Raw genomic sequence first — 17323 nt, forward strand, 5'->3', positions numbered from 1 at the left:
AGAGCTCTTAACATAGCTCTTTGAAAGGTGAGAAGAAACAAAAGAGCAAATTAGGGACAATAAGACCCAAAGTGAATATTTGCATGAATCTCTGCCTATTACAGAAACAAGTCTCTGAAATAGTTACCGCAGTGGAACATCAGTTAGAGCACCGTGGAATTTTGCCATCAATTGTTAACTAGCAGTTAAAAGGCCAACGTTTACTTTGAGTCAACCAAGACAGGAAATAGCAGGCTTTGTCTGACTTCCACTTCTAATTTATAGCCTTGAAACAAACGTTATAAATGCTTATGAACAATTTGTAAGAGTCACATGCTCTCCGAGTTCAGTTACGGTTGTAACTATTTAAAGCTTTGGTTGACCCATTGTTCTTCCTTCTTCTTTTGTATCTTTCCAGTAACGTTTTTTTTTCTTTTAATAATAGTTTTTTGCTGCTTGTTTACTAGGCCTTAACGAAGCCAGTTTTGATCATATGAAACTCTGTAGAATTATGTGACTGCCTTTATTGCTACTACGCAATTAGCAATGTGACTAGCTTGCTGCTGGTGAAGCATGGTGCATGTAAGTCAGAGCTAACCCTAAATCTAGAAGCAATGTAAGCATACCAGTTTGAAACCGAAGCCAGGTACAATCATTATCCAAAGAGACCCTGCTCAGCCATACAGTGTGGCAATGCAAGTCAGTTGCACCAGTTGAATCTGTACAAGTCCTTTATCCAACCCATCCTTTAAAAATCCTCCATCCCAGTGCTGAGTCTAAACCAATTACTAGGTACATCTTCATTAAAAAGTTACTCTGTTGCCCTCAAAATACAACACAGTGATCTATTCCACATAGTAGTGAACACAACTGGGATGTACTTTTAGACTGTGCATGTCTTCTTGTAAAGTCTCTGCACACTACCGAAGAACCCCACTGGGAGATGTAGAACATAAAACCAAGGAGGTATATGAATAGTGTCTCCCATTACCCTGGAAAAATTGAACTACTTAGACTAACTTCTGCTAGGGAACCCATTCAAAAGAAAAACACAACATTAATCTTGGAGAAAAGGGAGTAAAGAAGGATAAAGGATGGATAAAAGTATTACTGTTGTTTAGGGTGAAAGCCAAAAAATAAATTCAAATTCAGTGCTGCCCGGGTTAGAAAAAGTTAGAGTGAATAGCAAAAAAGTGAGTGACTGAATTTATTTCCTACCCTGCCACCAGGTACAGCAAAAGTTTACCAGTCAAAATAAAGGCAGATATTTTATGTATTTGCCAAAAGCAGGACTCTTGGTCCCTCTTACAGCAAGTCAGGACATAAATACCAAGGCTGAATTTAACCCTTTTAAATTAACACTAAGCAATATCTTTGAGTCTGAAGACATGAATGAGAAGCTTCGTTCTCCACCATTCTTCTCCCACAAAGCTGCCAAGTGGTGAATTACCTGTTCCCGTTGTTGACCAATAATCTGACCGAAGACCTGCTGCATAGAAAAATAGGTTTTGAGAGTCTTTTAATATGCACAACATCAAGAATTCAGTGTTTGATTCAATCATGAATCAAACCTTAATCTTCCTTCCTTAATCTTATTCCTTCCTTAATCTTATCACTAAGCACACAGAATAAAACATCTCTCGATGCGGGAGACTGCCCAAGCCCACACCATCTCCACAAATTCTGCTACCGTCCTTGGAAGCAGCAGTCATGTCCCCAGGCAGAACCTCAGTGCCCGAGGGATGAGGGGACTGCTGGTCAATTAAGCAGTCCAATTCAACGAAAGGCCTGAGGCAGAAGGACCCAGGGAGTGATTTCCCCACCCTTGGCCACAAACTCTTTTCCAGCTTTCAGTTGGGCAGAGCTGTTCAAATGAAGCTTGTTCCATCCTTTGTTCTTAGAGCTGAAAATCATACACTACTTTGTAACTAGTTAGATTAAACAGGTTCTTGAACCTGTCTTGCTAATTTCTTCCACAGACAGCACAGGATATAGAAATTGTTTAATGAATAGGCAGCTTTATGTTGTTTTTTTTGTTGTTATTTTTGTTTTTTAATCTAACAAATGTAACAACAATCCCATTTTCCATGGAGATGCTGAAGTTTGATCCTTGTATAGAATAAAACACTTCATCTTTTGATAAATTTTATAATGCAGCCTAACCCAGATCTGAGCTGGCTACGAGTTGTCAGGCTTAGCTCCTGAGTTAGAACATAAGCTTTGCATCGGTGACAAAGCCGTTTTGTACCTTAATGTGACCTCCAGTCTGTTCTTTTCTTCCACCAGTCCCACCATGAGAGGCATGGGATAAAGATTTTGGTATATCTATGAAGTCTGCTACTCCAAGATAAAGACTTGTTCTTAATAAGTGTTTCTTCAATGGTAAGGGCACACGCTTTTACTAACCGCTTAGTACAATCGAGTCCATGTCAACTGCGAGGCCCTGAAGACTTCCCACTGAGGTGCGGTTAATGATGCTTGTCTGAATGGAGTCCTTTAAAATGGCAGCCACACAGTCCTCACACAGCACTTGGCCTTTTGGCTGCGGTACCACAAATACGATCCAGAAGTGAATAAGAAGGCCTCCATTATTGTTGTTACTGAAATAAAAAAAAGATCCCACAGATTACCATCACTCGGAAAGCTTTCTGAAGACTAGACTCTTAACACAAGCATCTGAAACACAAATTTAGAATAACATGGCTCATTTACATCTTGCCCCGTTGCTTTGACATACTCAATACTCATGCCTAGCACCCAGTTGGGGATCTTCACTGTCTGTGAAAATCATCCTATCTACTTGAATTAGAGCTGGATTACCTCCTAAAGATGAGATAGTAATTCTACCATTTCTGTTAGAATTACTGTCTCCAGAAATGAAAAAAAAAAAATGCATCTCGTTGCATCTCACCCTGCACAATGCACTGCAATATGCAAGAACCAGTTTCTAGACTGTTTAGGTAACATATCAGAAACTGAATATGGTCACCCAATCTTTGTCTTCCTGGTGAGGAGAAAGACCTTTTTATCAGACATAATCCACAAACTTCTGTTCCAAAACTTTATTTTTTTCATGAAAATTGGGATATTTGATCCTCTAACATCAATTGCATGCTTAATACAAAAACAAACGTACTTTATTGCAGCACAGAGATCTCCCTTCCCCTATGTAAAGACCCCTATTAGTATAAAACAGTTATATCAGTAACATTATCTATAAAATACACCCAACGCTGAAAATAGTACAGAGCTGTACTCTAGCAGCATGCTGAAGTGGCTAAATTTATTACTTCTGTTTACCTTAAATTTACCTTAATTTCTGTTTATCTGACAAAGAACTGCTTATATGACTTTAGTTTGTCCTTACTTACACGAAAGGAATTGGGACAGGTTACAGGTGTACTTTGCTATCAGTACATACCAAAGAGATCAAATCCTAACCACAAAAACGTGCTTCTCCTGTGGGCTTGTTACACTATCCAGCAAAAACACAGGCATATTAACCACAGGCTTTTACCTGACTTCTGAAACAGTGGCCTGCTTATAAAACTTGGAGAAAGAGGAGGTTCTGTAAACCAAGTTCATCTGAAAGAGAAAGTATAAAGCCGGTGAAGATTAAGCACTGTTGAAAATCAGGCATACCTTGAGATATCCCGTGCGTGGGATGTCCCAGGAACACGCTCTCTTGCACCAGGAGGAAGCCACGAACCCACCTGTCCAGATGGACAGCAGGCACGATTGGGCCAGCTCTGCCACGCACCGCTACCGGCTCCAGCACCCCCAGCAAACACCAAGCCTTCTGCATGGGGCCAGCTGATGTGTACAGCGAACGCTGCTCCCAAATAAATGAGTTTTAGAAAGGGTGCGCGTTCTTCTTCCAGAAAATCTCAAATGCAGGGGCCTGCCCTCTTCCAGTGCCAAACCTGAGCCAGTCTCCGGGAAAAGAAGACGAGCCCGATATGCCGTGCAGTGACTGCCACTAAGGTGCAGGTAAGGGCACGTCCGAGCTCTTCTGCAAAGCCGTGTTATGACTGGGGCTGGAGGGGGCCTCTGGAAATCCGAAACGCTGACCCCTCCTCTCAGAGCGACAAGGGACAGCTACAGCTCCCAGAGGGGTCCGTAGCCAGGAGGTCGCATGGGGTTAGGCTTGCTTTGCTTTTTTTTTTTTTTTTAACTATTTTTGCTAATTTTGTTGTTGTTTTGGTTTTGTTTTATTTCTGTTTTGTGTGTATTTTTGTAGTTTTTTTTTCTTTTGTGCGTGTGTGTTCTTTATTATTTTCTTTTAACTTTTTGAGGGTGTTATTTTTTGGGGATGCTTTTTCATTTATTGGTGGGTTTTTTATGCTCTACTTTTTTTGCTTTTTTTTTGTTTTTCTTTCCTCTGTTTCTTTCTTATATTGTCTTTCATTTGTTTCTTTCATTTATTGACAGTGTTTTTCTTTTTTATTTTCTTTTTTTTTTTTTCCCCCCTTAGGAGGGTCTCTTTTTTGTTTGTTTTAGCATTTTCTTGTTTCTTGGGAAGGTTGTGAGTTTTTATTTTTTTTGTAGGTTTGTTAGTTTATTTTTATTATTATTTGTTAGCTTGGGGAGTTGATCATGTTTTCATGTTCTGTTTTTATGGGGTTTTGTATTTTGTCTTCTTTTTTATTATTATTTTCTGTATTTTTCTTTTATTATACGCTGGAGCATTATTAGGCTATTTTTTGTTGCTTTTTAGCTTCCTTTAATTTAGTTATTTTCTTTTTATAGGATGGAGATTTTTAGGGAGTTGTTCTGTTTTTCTGAGGGAGTTTTAAGGGTTTTTAAGATTCTTTTCTTCTTTTTATTTGTTCTGGTTTTTGCCTTCTCCTGTTTTTGGAGGAGACGAGGATTTTGTTTGCTTTTTGTCCTTTTTTTTTTGTTGTTCAATGTCTTGTCATTTTGTATTGTTTTATGGGTATTTTTGCTTGTTTTTTTTTTTTGTGTCACTATAGTTTGGGATTCGTTTTCATTTTATTTTCTTTTGACGGGTGTTTTGACTTTTTTTCTTTCTTCTTTTGTGGTCTATGGATTTTTCTTTTGTTCTTTTCCCCCCTTTTCTGTTTTTGTTTTGTTTTTGCTTTCTTTTGGTTTTTGTTATTTTTTCTTTACTGTCTTTTTTGTAGTTGGATTTTTTGAGTTTATTTGTTGGTTTTATGATTTAATTTGCCTCTTTTTTTTTTTTTTTTTGCTTTTGAGGCAGTTGTTTTTATTGCTTCTGTTTTTTGGGGGAAATTCTTTGTTCTTTCTGTTGTGTTTTTTTTTGTAATCTTGATGTTTTATTTTTTGTATATTTTTATTTTGCTTTCTTGTTTTCAGGTTATTTTATTGTTTTTGGGAGGGATGTTTGTTTTTTGATATCTTTTATTCACTTTGTTTTTAATTTGTCTTATGTTTTTTCTGTATTTTTTGTGGGTTTTTTTCATTTTCTGTTTTTTGAAGATTTTTTTCTTCTTTCTGTTTTTTGTTTGTTTTGTTTTCTTGTGTGGCTTTTGCTTTTCTTTGTTTTGGGGTGGGTTTGTTTTTTGCTTTTGGGAGTTGTTTTGGGGAGGTTTGCTTTGTTCTCTTCCTTTTTTGCATGTTTTTATTTTGGGGGTTATCTATTTCTTGCTTCTGTTTTGTTGGGGGGGTTGAGTTTTTTTGTTTTTGATTTTTTTGATGTTCTCGTGTTTTGTTTTTTGCTTGGTTTTGGAGGATGTTTTTGCATGCTTTTTTTTTTTTAAGGGGGCAGTTTTGGGTTGCTTTAAGGGGCGTGGTTTTTTGCTTGTTTGGGGGGAGCTGTTTTTGGGGGGTTTATTTATGTTTTAGGTTTTTGTTTTCCTCCACTGTTTATGAGGAATTTCCTGCCTTTCCATTCCATTTGTGTCTATTTTTTTTCCCCCACTAGCAGCTTAGCATTAATATATTTCTTTCCAATACACAGTGTAAAATATGTGAAGAGGGGAAAACTCTGCCCCTTTCTTGACGTGCGACAGCCTTTGGGGAAAGCATGCTCCCAATTTCACCAGTTCTTTAGATAAGCACGCGATGGTAAGTTACCTTCCTTATTCTTGTTGAAGGAGGCACACCACTAGCACCACCAGGTGGCACGTACCTCAAGCTGTTCAGACCCTCCTCCTGCTGCTTAATTAATGACCAAGGGATTGTAACTGGGATTCTTTTGAAGCCAAGGCTGTGAAAGTCACATGGATGTTAGTCCATAACTTTCATCATTTGACACAAAAGTTGGAACAATCAGTTTATGGGCCTAAAGATTGAGCTCTGCTCATTTTATGTCTCCAGATTAGGCTATGAGAGATTCTATATATATATTTCTTTTACTGTCAAAGGGGGAATGAGTCTATCTTGAGAGGTTCTCCAGCTACTGTTCTGGAGACCTCTGGTTTCAATGAACAAAAAGGTTTCATGAACAAAAGGGTTTCAATGAGAGAAAAAAAAAGACAAAAACCTCACAAACCCACATCCCCAACATTCCTGCTAGCCTTTTTAGCCAATAGTCATGTAATCAAGATGCACATTATCAGCAGTGCAAAATCTATTGGTGAGAATTGGCTGAGTTTAGAGAAAAAAATCATTTCCAAGTTATGTCCAAGTAGAAGATGGTGGCACTGGCACTTCACATGTTCTTGTCTGTCACCTCTCTCTGCTGTGCGAGAAGATGGCAGGATACTCTGGGACAAGAACAAGACAAATGGCCCACAGCAGGTTGAAGCTGCTCCCTGGTAAATTGGGAGGGACAATACCTGCACTGTTCCCACCCCTTGCCTGAAAGCACTTCAGGTCATCAGGAAATCTTCCCTCTGATCAAAGAGCTGGTAAACAGGAGCATGAGTTCATGCTATAAGATGACCAAAACTTAGTAATTGTTCAAGAATCTCTGGTTGCATTGAGACAGCCACCTCTGCCTGCTGTAGAGCAGCCGTATCTGCCTACGACTGAATGCTGTTTCTGCTGTGACTGTTGCAAGGTGTTTGGGAGGAATAATGGTCTTCAGAATATCTGGCATCAGAAGGAAACATAAGTGTAAAAGCATATGAGAGCTCTAGTGTAATTATAGATGCTCTAAGGCATAAGACTGGCAGCAGATACCACTTTGAACGCAAAAGATTTCATCAATGTCTCAAAAGTGGCAATTATATTTTGAAGGGTTTTTGTAGAGCTCTATTCATAGACTGGTTTGTGGGGGAAAACATGTAAAATTTTAGTCAATGTATATGTCAAACAGACCTTTCCAAAATTTAGTTTGTGGTTAACAAGATAAAAGCACCAGTTCCTTCCTGCCTTCGGCTAGCCACCCTTTGCACAGCCTTCTGAAAGGGAATGAGGAAAATAAAAACAGCAGAATGCCACAGGAGACTCGATGGCACCTGAAATTCACACTTATTGATCACAGCTCTGGTCTTTTTGCTACTTTTTACTTTTTTTTTTGTTAACCAAGCAGCCCACTCATCTTACCACATGCTGCACGTTCTGCGCCACAGAGAGAAATTCTTTCGATTCCTTCTGCCTATATTCTGGGAGAAATTCTATGTTGGCAACACGAAACAGCCCAACGAAGTACAACACATCTTTGTTTTCTGCCTGAACTAAAAGAATCAAAGACAGACCCCAATTATTTTTAAGTAACAATGAAACATTTTTTTCTATTCAAATTTTAAACTAAGTTAATCTATTCAACCTTGAAGTGGCAAAGACTTCCAAATCAACCTTATATATTCACAGACTTTTTTCTGGATGAGTACCAGAATATGAAGGTTCATCAAGCACCTGCTTCCTACACACAACCTAAGATACCACAGTACAAACAAACTGTAGCAAAAGTAACATCAGCATCCAAATTCAAGAATATCCCTAAAGAATCTTAGCCAGTACTTTTTTTTTCTCCCTTTTTTTTTTTTTTAAATAAAGAGACTACAGATAAAGTATTTGCCTTCTATATTTTACTCCCATTTAGCCTTTTTTAATCTATTCTGCCTAAGGCTGGGTAAGATTTTTGTGCCTCTAGCAGGCCAAGACATGCAGTGGAGGTCAGAATTTGTGTGGAATCAAGTTATAGGAATTGTCTACAAAATTAACTAGCGCACAAAAAAATGCTTTGCATAAGTCTTAAGGGAAAAAAAAAATCACACTTCCTAAAACAGCAGTGCCTGCTGTTATAATTCCTTGTTCATTGAACCCTGTGAAGTGTAACAAAGGTATTACAGGTTTTATGCTTATCTTAGAAAGAGCCTTCAGGACAACTGAGATCCTACAAACAACTGCTACCTACATAAAACAAAGTGCTACTAGGAATAGTGATATCTTAAATTGGTATGAGCTTTCAACAACTCACCAATGAAGAGCCAGAGTAAAGTCCAGGTTACAACTCCTAAAATAAATAGAACGAAGGTAAAAATAATTATTTTGTTTTGAAAATTCCACAGCAACTTCTCTTTTTTCTTCAATTTGTCATGTTTTTTCCTTGCCAGAATCCTCTTTGCCAACTTATCTTCTGCAGATACCATTTGGACTGAGATGTTGGCTACCTAAAACAAGGTAAAAGACAATAAGCAGATGTGGAACTTAGCAAACAGCAGCTGACTGACCAACAGCTAGAACAGAATCCCACACATGTTTTTCTGTTATTGACATACAAAACTATTGTTAATGCAGTAGCAGTTTAAAACTGCAGACATGAAGTAAGGTCCAGACACTTGCAGGTACAAAACAGAGCCAAACCCCATGGCACAGGGATGTAAAAACACAGCGTACCCAAGGAGAAGCGCTCACCATGCAACAGCAATATAACATCAACTATCATAACAAATACTTATATCCTTGGGCATCTTTCATTAGCATAAATTATCCCTATTTTGTACAAAGGGCAGGTAGCCTTGAATTACCTTGCACTGGCTGCAGCTGAGATGTATGTACACACACAAGTGCTGCAGAACAGCAGCTTTTCACTGGTGGCTTGCTGACGTGACTTAGCAAGCCATCTCACTACCCAAACATTTGCTGTTCTGATGCAAGTTTGGTGCGCAGGCAGACACATGTCCAGTCAGTCATTCCTCTGTTTGTGTGAAGCTGGAGGAAGGTGATAATATGATACTCAAATAGTCAATCCTTTTCCAGATATAATGGCTTGTCCTTTCCCTGCTAAGTAACTAGGAAACGTGGACACACACTATTCATACTTCTTCCCAGCCCATGGTCAAAACATGACTGCTGTTCCAAAAATAACACCACTTTCTCCTCAGGCCATGGCTGTCCCAATAGTAGCGTACTCAGCTTCCTTCCAGGAAGGGGAGCAGTGGGTATGAACAGCCTCCTCCTGCATGTCCAGCTTCCTTTAAGAAACTCCCTCCGTTGAACAGGAAGACATCACAACTCTTGCTGGAATTAGATCTGGACAAGGTCTACTTTGAACTACAGTCCCAGATTGTCTAAAAACACTCAAAAATATTACCTGACTGTCTTAACTAGGTACAAAAGACTACTAAGTGACCATTTCTGCATTTGTAGGAGAAGCTTTTACTTCCTGCAAGCATCTTACCTGTTCAGTTTTGTCTGTTTTGCAGATGAAAATGCCTGGGAGAGTCTCTGATACAAACAAATACCCAGCTATACCAGAATTATAACTACAAGAAAAAGTTACGTTTCCTTCTTGTACCACAACCACTTCTTTTTGGTTTTGGTCTTAGGGACAGCTTAATTCATTTTAATGACATTTTCAACGTGGATCTCGCCTGTGGGCTGGGACCTACTCAGAGCTACATCATCTCCCAGGAACACAAAACAGAAGTCTTTGACACAGCCTGGTGATAACCAGCGCATCGTTTGTTCAAGGTGCAGGTGGGCTCACTCTGCTGAGGGACAGACTCCTGCCCCATCATCCCACCACTTCAGTGCTCAGACAGAAACACATGGAAAAGCTCACAACCAGAAGAGAACAGATGCACATACAACAGCACAGGCCTCATCTAGGGCAGATCTGGCTGTTCCCTGTGATTAACAGGCCTCTTTAGCATCTACAGAGCTACAAGGGGTAGACAGCGAGGAGACAGGCTAGAACAAGCTGCCAGGCTATTTGCCAGCATCTTGTCTCCAGAGCCTCTCAGAAGGTACACTGCAAGAACATGTGGCCTGCTGTAGGATATAAGGTGTGAGCACAAGACTCATTCTTCATCCCTGTTTTTCACTGGAGGAGGGAGAACACTATGAAACTCAGGAAGCACCTAGCTAAGAAATATGCTCTGAATTACCAGTGTGGGATGGTACGTTGATTCACTGACTATAAAAAAAATGCCTGGAGCTTGACACCCAGGAAATGCCAGGCATAAGTACTAGCCATTTGCCAAAGCAGTGCTGTGAAATCATCTGAAATAAGCTGTTGTTTTCTTCTGCCCAGCATTATTGGAGCCACTTCTGAAGTACTGCGTCCAGTTTTGAGCCGATCAGTACAACAGAGACATTGATAAACTGGAGTGATTCCAAGGAACAGCCACTGAGAAGTGAGGGGGTAGGGCATGTATTGCACAGTGAGAAGCTGAGCACTCCAGGGATGTTTAGCTGGAGTTGAGAAGGCAAAATCAATGTAGTAAAGCTAGTCATAGATTTCCCTGCTTACTGTGGGTTATGGAGAACACAGAGCCATGCTTTTCTCTATGATACACAGTGAAGAGAAAGCCACAACATTCACATGTGGGAGCAAGGGAAATTCCATCTAGGCACATAGAAAATAAAGTATTTCACCACGAGGGCCATGCACCTGGGCTATACCCAGAGAGGTCAGGGAATCTGCATCCCTACAGATACAAAAAACTCAGTGGTACAAGGCCCCAGGAGATCTTGTCTGACCTTGATGTTAGCTCTGTTTGGAACAAAAGTGTTTGGTAGATCCCCTTCAGAAGCTTCTACTAGCCTAAGTTTTTCTATGATTCTCTAATATTATGCCCTAGTAATGCTTTTGGCAAGAGAGCTCTGTATATCTTCCCAGAGAGAACATAAGCTCCATCATCACAAAGATCCTCCTGCAAGGCCCATAGTCAAAAACAACAGATAGCAACCTTTTGCTTCAGTGTTGAGAGTGTACAAAGGTGAGTTGAAGAATGAGTAAGTTGAATACTAGAATAATAAGACCCAGTAGGACACTTCACAATTTCCTCAAACTAAATGGGAAAATACACAACTGAAAGATTCCAGACTCATATCTTCTGTCTAGGTAACTACCAGCACTTATTTTCCATAAGTGCTCTCCAAAAGGACTAAGTTTGCATGTCTTCCAAATTTTTATTTTTTAACCTTAAGTACAATTCTGTGTAAGGATCAAAACCAAATTGCCTGTTTGTTTAAAGCTATAATGTGTCCTGTTAAGTTCCTCTATACTCTCAGGTGTTCACTAGAGCAACTTGAGACAGCTTGATGAGCTCTCAGCTCTGACATCTGAGCTTAGGGCTGCTTTATGGATCAGTGGGGACACTTGCTGCTTTTATCAAGATTCACCCAAGAATAACATATTTAAGTCGTTATATGTCATTCTCATTGATGTCCGTAGAGATAACCAGACAGATTTATTCTTAAAAATTAGGTACAGAGATCTCTGTCAAGGATCAATATAGACTGCTCAGGATTGACACCACTGGAATATAAATGTATGCTGGGAACAGTTAATGTCTTCATTTCATCTACTGCAACTGTAATCTTTTAAAAAAAATGCACTTCATGTATCAAAGTTTGCAAGGCAGACTTCTCTGCTACATGGGATTCAGAGCAATACTGAATGTTGTACTCCACATTATAAATATTTCCCCAAGTTAAATAGTTTAACATAGACACTTTGTATTAAGGAAAACAATAGCAAAGTTATGCTGTTCCCTTCCCTGAATAAAGATCACAATTCTTAATTCAGTTTTCTCTCTGCTGCAATTTATTTCCTGTATACTAGAAGTGGTTTCCAGCTAAAATTGCAATTTGACTATCACTAAACTCTAAATTATTTAACAACTTTGTTGTCGTGAGTTAACAGTCATGCAGTAATCCTCTTCTGTGTCTTTTCAGGGATAAACAAAACACTTCACCTACTCTGATGTTGACTTTCTTGCCTAGAAATTGATTTCTTTTTGGAAAAAAAACGTGCTGCCACGATACCGACATTACCCTTTCATATTGTCACTCTGGCAATCCCATTATTTCAGCCTGAAAATACATGTTATTAGAAATCTGAAGATGCACTAACAAGCATTGACATTTTCAGATTGAGCTGTAAAATAGAAAGGTATAACAAATCCAACTGGAATGTCAAAGTTAATACTTAGTAATTAGATCATAGCAGATCTAATAGGGTGAAGAAGTGTATGAAATCAAGAATGCTTAAGCCAGCCTACTTACACTTAGTTCATCTTCAGGTTTAGCTGCTGGGTGATCATTTTTTTCATCCATTCTAGCAGAATTAATTTTACTGCTTGCCCCAGCAAAACAAACAAACAAACAAAAAAAAAAGTCTTACACTTTTCCCCCAGGCACTGCCCCTGCTTCTGAAGCTGAAAACAGCTAACAGCAAAGACCAGGACCAAAAGAAGCATCAATTTACTTTGATGAGTTTCCAATTGTAATCTCATCTGCCCTGTTGCTCATTTGTGAATATTAGAAGATGCTATCAAGTAACTTTAGACATCAAAGTCAGTCTGAATAAAATAGGCTTTTCATAGTCTTTTCTTTTAAGCTGAAATAGACTCCAGCTTGTTAACACATCAAATCACAGTGCTAAAATCTATGTATCATTAAAACCTAATCAAATTAGTTGCCATGAACAAGAAAAAAGTAGCAAGTAAAAGAAATATGAGAGCAAAATTACGCAACTATAAAGTAGGAAAATAAATGTAAGCATCTTGAACAAGAGTGCTGCAAGTAGCAAATGACCATTTCAAACAAAAATAGCATTTTGACTCTTATAGGATTTTGTGAGGTACCTTTTGAAAACTCAAATTTGGTTATCACAACCTAGAAATAAGCTGCTCCAGACAACATATTTTGAGTTGTTAAAATAGAACAGGCTTCCAACTGAGACTCCTTTTTGCAACCAAATGCAGGAAGTCACTTGTACCATAACAGTCCCATCCTACTTTCTTTGGTAATGAAATATTTATAGAGGATGTAAAACAGTACTTTCCTCAACAGATGCTAACTTTAGAGCTGTCTTTACTTTGAAGTGATTAACAATTTCAATTACTTTCTTGGGACAAGTTCAGAAGTGGCACTGGAAAAAGGCCAAGTTTTTATTATTAAAAATGTGCACATTCTGAGTTTATCTTCGAAGATACCAAACCTAAACCTAGACTAAAAACCTTAACAAGTTTAGCAACATAATAATGCAGAGGTATAGAACAGAAAAGATGCTTGGAACTCACCTGTTATAGGTCTGGCTGAAAGACCTGTGCTCCATAGGCATAACCAGCAATAGAATTTTTTGGCTATGGGGCAAAGAAATCCTAGAGTTACATAATGTACTTATAAACTAAGATACTTCTTGTCTGCATGTTTGTCTTTGGCTTATGCCCTGAAGCACCTCAGTCATTTTTTATTGTTTCTGCTAGAACTACAAAGTATTTTATCCACATAGCATGATACCATAAGCTCTGGGCCTTTTTTTTTTTTTTTTTTTTGACTCTTTAGTACTGTAAGAGGGGAAAAAAAATACTACTACTGACTTATCCTACATTACTATAAGTCTTTCATCTCCCAGTTAAAAACAAAACAACAACAACAAAAGCACACCACTTTATTTTGCCAGAACTAAAATAGAAGAACAGAATGTAGTTGCAGAAAGCAGCAGGATCACCTCTGAGCACTCTGTTCTCCAGACTGGACAACCCAAGTGCCCTCAGCCTCTCTTTGCAGGACCTGCCTTCCTCTTGCCAGCTCTGTTGCCCTCTGGAGGCCTTTGAGGACCTTAACATCCTTTTTATATATTGGAGACCAGAAGAGCACACAGTATTCAAAGTGAGACTACACCAACACTACATACAGTGGGAGAATAATCTCTTTTGGCCAGCTGACTATGTTTCATGAATCCTAAAATGTGGTTTGCCCTCTTGGCTGCCAGGGAACACTGCTGGCTCATGTTAAGCCTGCTGCTGACCAGCACCCTCAAATCCCTTTCTGCTGAGCTGCTCTCCAGTCGCTCACCTCCCAGTGCGTACATGTGTCCAGCATTACTTTGTCCCAAATGCAGAACCAGGCATTTTCCTTTATTGAATTTCACGCTGTTGATTATTGCCTTATGCTCCAGTCTATTTAGATAGATTCCCTCTGCAAGTTCTATTGTACCCCCAAGAGATCGAACAGCACCTCCCAGTTTAGTATCAGCAGCAAACTTGATGGGGATGCACTCCACTCATGCATCCAGACCATTGATAAAAAACATTGAACAGAACCATCCCTAAAACTGAGCCCTGGGAAACACTGCTAGTGACCAGCTGCACGTAGCCCCATTTACTACAACACTTTGAGCTCCGCCATCAAGCCAGTTCATCACCCAGCATAGTGTGAACCTGCTTATCTCGTAGCTGGACAATTTACCCAGAAGGATGCCATGAGGCATAGTATTAACAGCCCCACTGAAATCCAGAAAGATTACATCCACTGCCTTCTCTTCATCCACCTTATCACAGAAGGAGATCAAATTACTAAGGCAGGAGTCACCCTTCATGAGCCTGCGTTGACTATGCCTGATAATAGCTTTGTTCTTTAAATGTCTTTCAATATCTTCCAGGACAATCTTCTCCACAACTTTTCCAGGACTGAGGTTATACTAACAGGCATGTAGTTTCCTTGGTCTTCTCTCATGCCTCGTTTGTGGGCAGATATAATATTGGCTAGCTTTCCATCAGCAAGGACCTCCCAGACTACCATGATCTTCAGTAAATTGCTTATAGGGGTTCAGCTATAACATCTGCTAATTCCTTCAGCACTCTGTGGTGAACTCCATCAGGCCCCACGGACTTGTGAATGTTGAGCTGATACAACTGGTTACTTACAGAGAGAGACACTGCTCCCCAGTCATGGTCCTCCAATTCTGAGGTCCAGGTAACCTGTGGTCTGTCATTACTGTTAAATACCAAAGCAAAGCAGCATTAAATGCCTCTGCCTTTTCCTTCTCCCCGTATCAGCCCAATGTTCTCCTTTGACCTCTTCTTGCTGTCAGCGTACTTGAAAAAGCCTTTTTGTTGTCTGACACCACACTGGTCAGCATCAACACAAGTTGGGCTTTGGCTTTTCTCCCTGCAGATGCAGACTGCAGCTCTGTATTCTCCCTGCGAAGCAAGGCCTTGCTTCCAGAGGTCACATATATTCTCGTTCTGCCCTAGTTCCAGGCGGAGTTACTATTCAATCAGGCTGGTCTTCCGCCCTGCTTGCCTGACTTGCAGCACAGCAGATTGCCTGCTCCTGGGCTTTTGACAGGTGGGTCTCGAGAAGCAACCAGCTCTTGTGGACCCCTAAACCCCTACAGCAGATCCCAGGGGATGCTGCTAACTAGCTCCCTGAGAAGCTTAAAATCTGCTGTCTGAAAGTCCAGGGTGGCAACTCTGCTGACCTTTTTTCTCCTTACACCAAAAATCTTGAACTCAGCTTATTCATGATCACTGTAGCCAAGACACTTACTGTCACCTCTCTCACAAGGCCTTCCCCTGTTCTCAAACAACAGATCCAGGAGGTCTCCTTCCCTTGATGACTTCCTGTCACAAGTACAGGAGTGAGCCAACTTCAACATGCTTTGGGAATTTCCCAGCCTTACTTACCACAGCACTATGATAATCCCAGTTTATGTCTGGGAAGTTGAAGTCTCCCATAATCAAGAGGGCGACCAATGCCGAGATTTTCCCCCATTGCCCATAGAATAGCTCATCTATGCCATTGTCTCTCCCCATTATGGGGGGGGGAGGGGGGGATGCGGATTGAGGAAAACATTATATGGGCTCCTGAGTCTTTTAGATTTCTCCCCAGGGCCCTGAAATCTGTCACGAGACCAACACAAGGCATCAGGACTCAGAAACACCCCTCAGACAACTCACAAGCCTCACACTCCTCTCAGCACACAGCAACTGCCGCTGCCACCACAGCCACTATTACAGGTGGCTACTGTGATGTCTGAGTGTTCACCTAATGCTGAAAACCTTCCGCTAAACTGAGCACAGGGAGTTACTACCATACAAACAATATTTCAGAAGCTGATCCACAGATTAATAGAGTGTTGTACAGATAAACCCTTTACCTTTGTCAGCATCAGTGTCTTCTGCATGATTATTCTGTAAGTTTATATGCTCTGGAGAAGCACAAATATGATCCCCAGATTTCACTGTGCCTTATGTGATTTAACTTCAAATATTTTTTCCCTGAGAAGGTAAAAATAACCGTGATGTTTGTTATTAAGTTAGCAATAAAAATCAATCAAAAGCTATAGTGCTAAATGTATGCTTTAAATCTGGTAACAAAATTAGATGCTATTTTCTCCAGATGACAAAGACAAGCTCAGGTAAAAATTATTCCCCTTCCTTCACAGAGGTAAATAACATTGTAATGCACCTTCCACATACCTAAGCTGTATCTGAGCCAACTCTATAAAATAAATGAAGCATAAAATAGAATTTATCCCTAACCACATCTAATTGAATGTTTGTATTGGGTGTAGGAGGCAGAATGTTGGCTGTAGGGAGCTGCGGGGATGGTCTCTAAAAAAAAAATACAAGCACTGCACCATGCTGAATAAAGCCAGTGCCAGCTGGCTCCAGTGTAACCACACAGGACACAGCTGAGCCCATCAGCCAAGCCAGTGGCTTGGTGTGTAAATATGTTGGAAAACATATTTAAGGGCAAAAAAAGGGCAAAAAAAGGCAAAAGGGCAAAAAAAACTAATGAAGAGAAGATGAGGAAACAAAAGGAACAAGAAACAATCGAGGGAAAACCAAGGTCAGAAGAGGATAAAGAGGTACTCCAGGTGCTGGAGTATATATTCAATGACAAAGCCCATGGAGATGACTATGCCAAAGCGGATGGATTTTCCTGAAGGACTGCAGCCTGTGCAGAGCCTACATTGGAAAAGGAAGGAGTGGCAGAGGAAAACTATAACCCCCCATCCCCACTGAACTGCTCAGGGCTGTGGGGGAAGTAACAAGTAGATAAGTCAGGAGTGAAGGTGAGCCTGGGAAGGGGGTTGAGGAGAAGGTATTGTTTCCAAGTTTGTCTTTTTGTTTCCCACTACCCAAATTAGTAGCTGTGTTTTTAATTGTCAACAAATTAAATCAATTTTCCCCAAGTAGAATCTGTTTTGCCTGAAAATTATCTAATT

At 40.0% G+C, this 17323-nt stretch overlaps 1 protein-coding gene and 1 long non-coding RNA gene across 26 annotated transcripts in view; one reads left to right on the forward strand and one right to left on the reverse strand.

Moving 5' to 3' along the window:
- Positions 1-17323, reverse strand: part of TMPRSS7 (transmembrane serine protease 7) — a 46105-nt gene that overhangs the window by 19522 nt on the left and 9260 nt on the right. For 6 of the 25 annotated variants that reach the window (XM_083837438.1, XM_083837431.1, XM_083837425.1 and 3 more), the window contains 5 exons: positions 8330-8365; positions 7453-7583; positions 3497-3564; positions 2386-2579; positions 1430-1468 (listed from right to left, as the gene is read on the reverse strand). In XM_083837438.1, the coding sequence (XP_083693564.1) occupies positions 1430-1468; positions 2386-2579; positions 3497-3564 (301 nt within the window). In that variant the 5' untranslated portion in view covers positions 7453-7583; positions 8330-8365. Of the gene's footprint in view, positions 1-1429; positions 1469-2385; positions 2580-3496; positions 3565-7452; positions 7584-8329; positions 8523-8879; positions 9212-12366; positions 12440-13385; positions 13449-15014; positions 15085-16249; positions 16371-17323 lie in introns of those variants that run through there. The other 19 variants (XM_083837439.1, XM_083837446.1, XM_083837430.1 and 16 more) reach the window with 11 other exon arrangements.
- On the forward strand, positions 3723-12215 carry LOC310900272. The gene is made up of 4 exons (XR_014584961.1): positions 3723-3969; positions 5921-6027; positions 8466-8532; positions 9558-12215. It is a non-coding gene; the product is annotated as an uncharacterized lncRNA (long non-coding RNA).

The sequence above is a fragment of the Anser anser genome, assembly GCF_964211835.1.
Source record: "Anser anser genome assembly, chromosome: 1".
NCBI lineage: Eukaryota > Metazoa > Chordata > Aves > Anseriformes > Anatidae > Anser > Anser anser.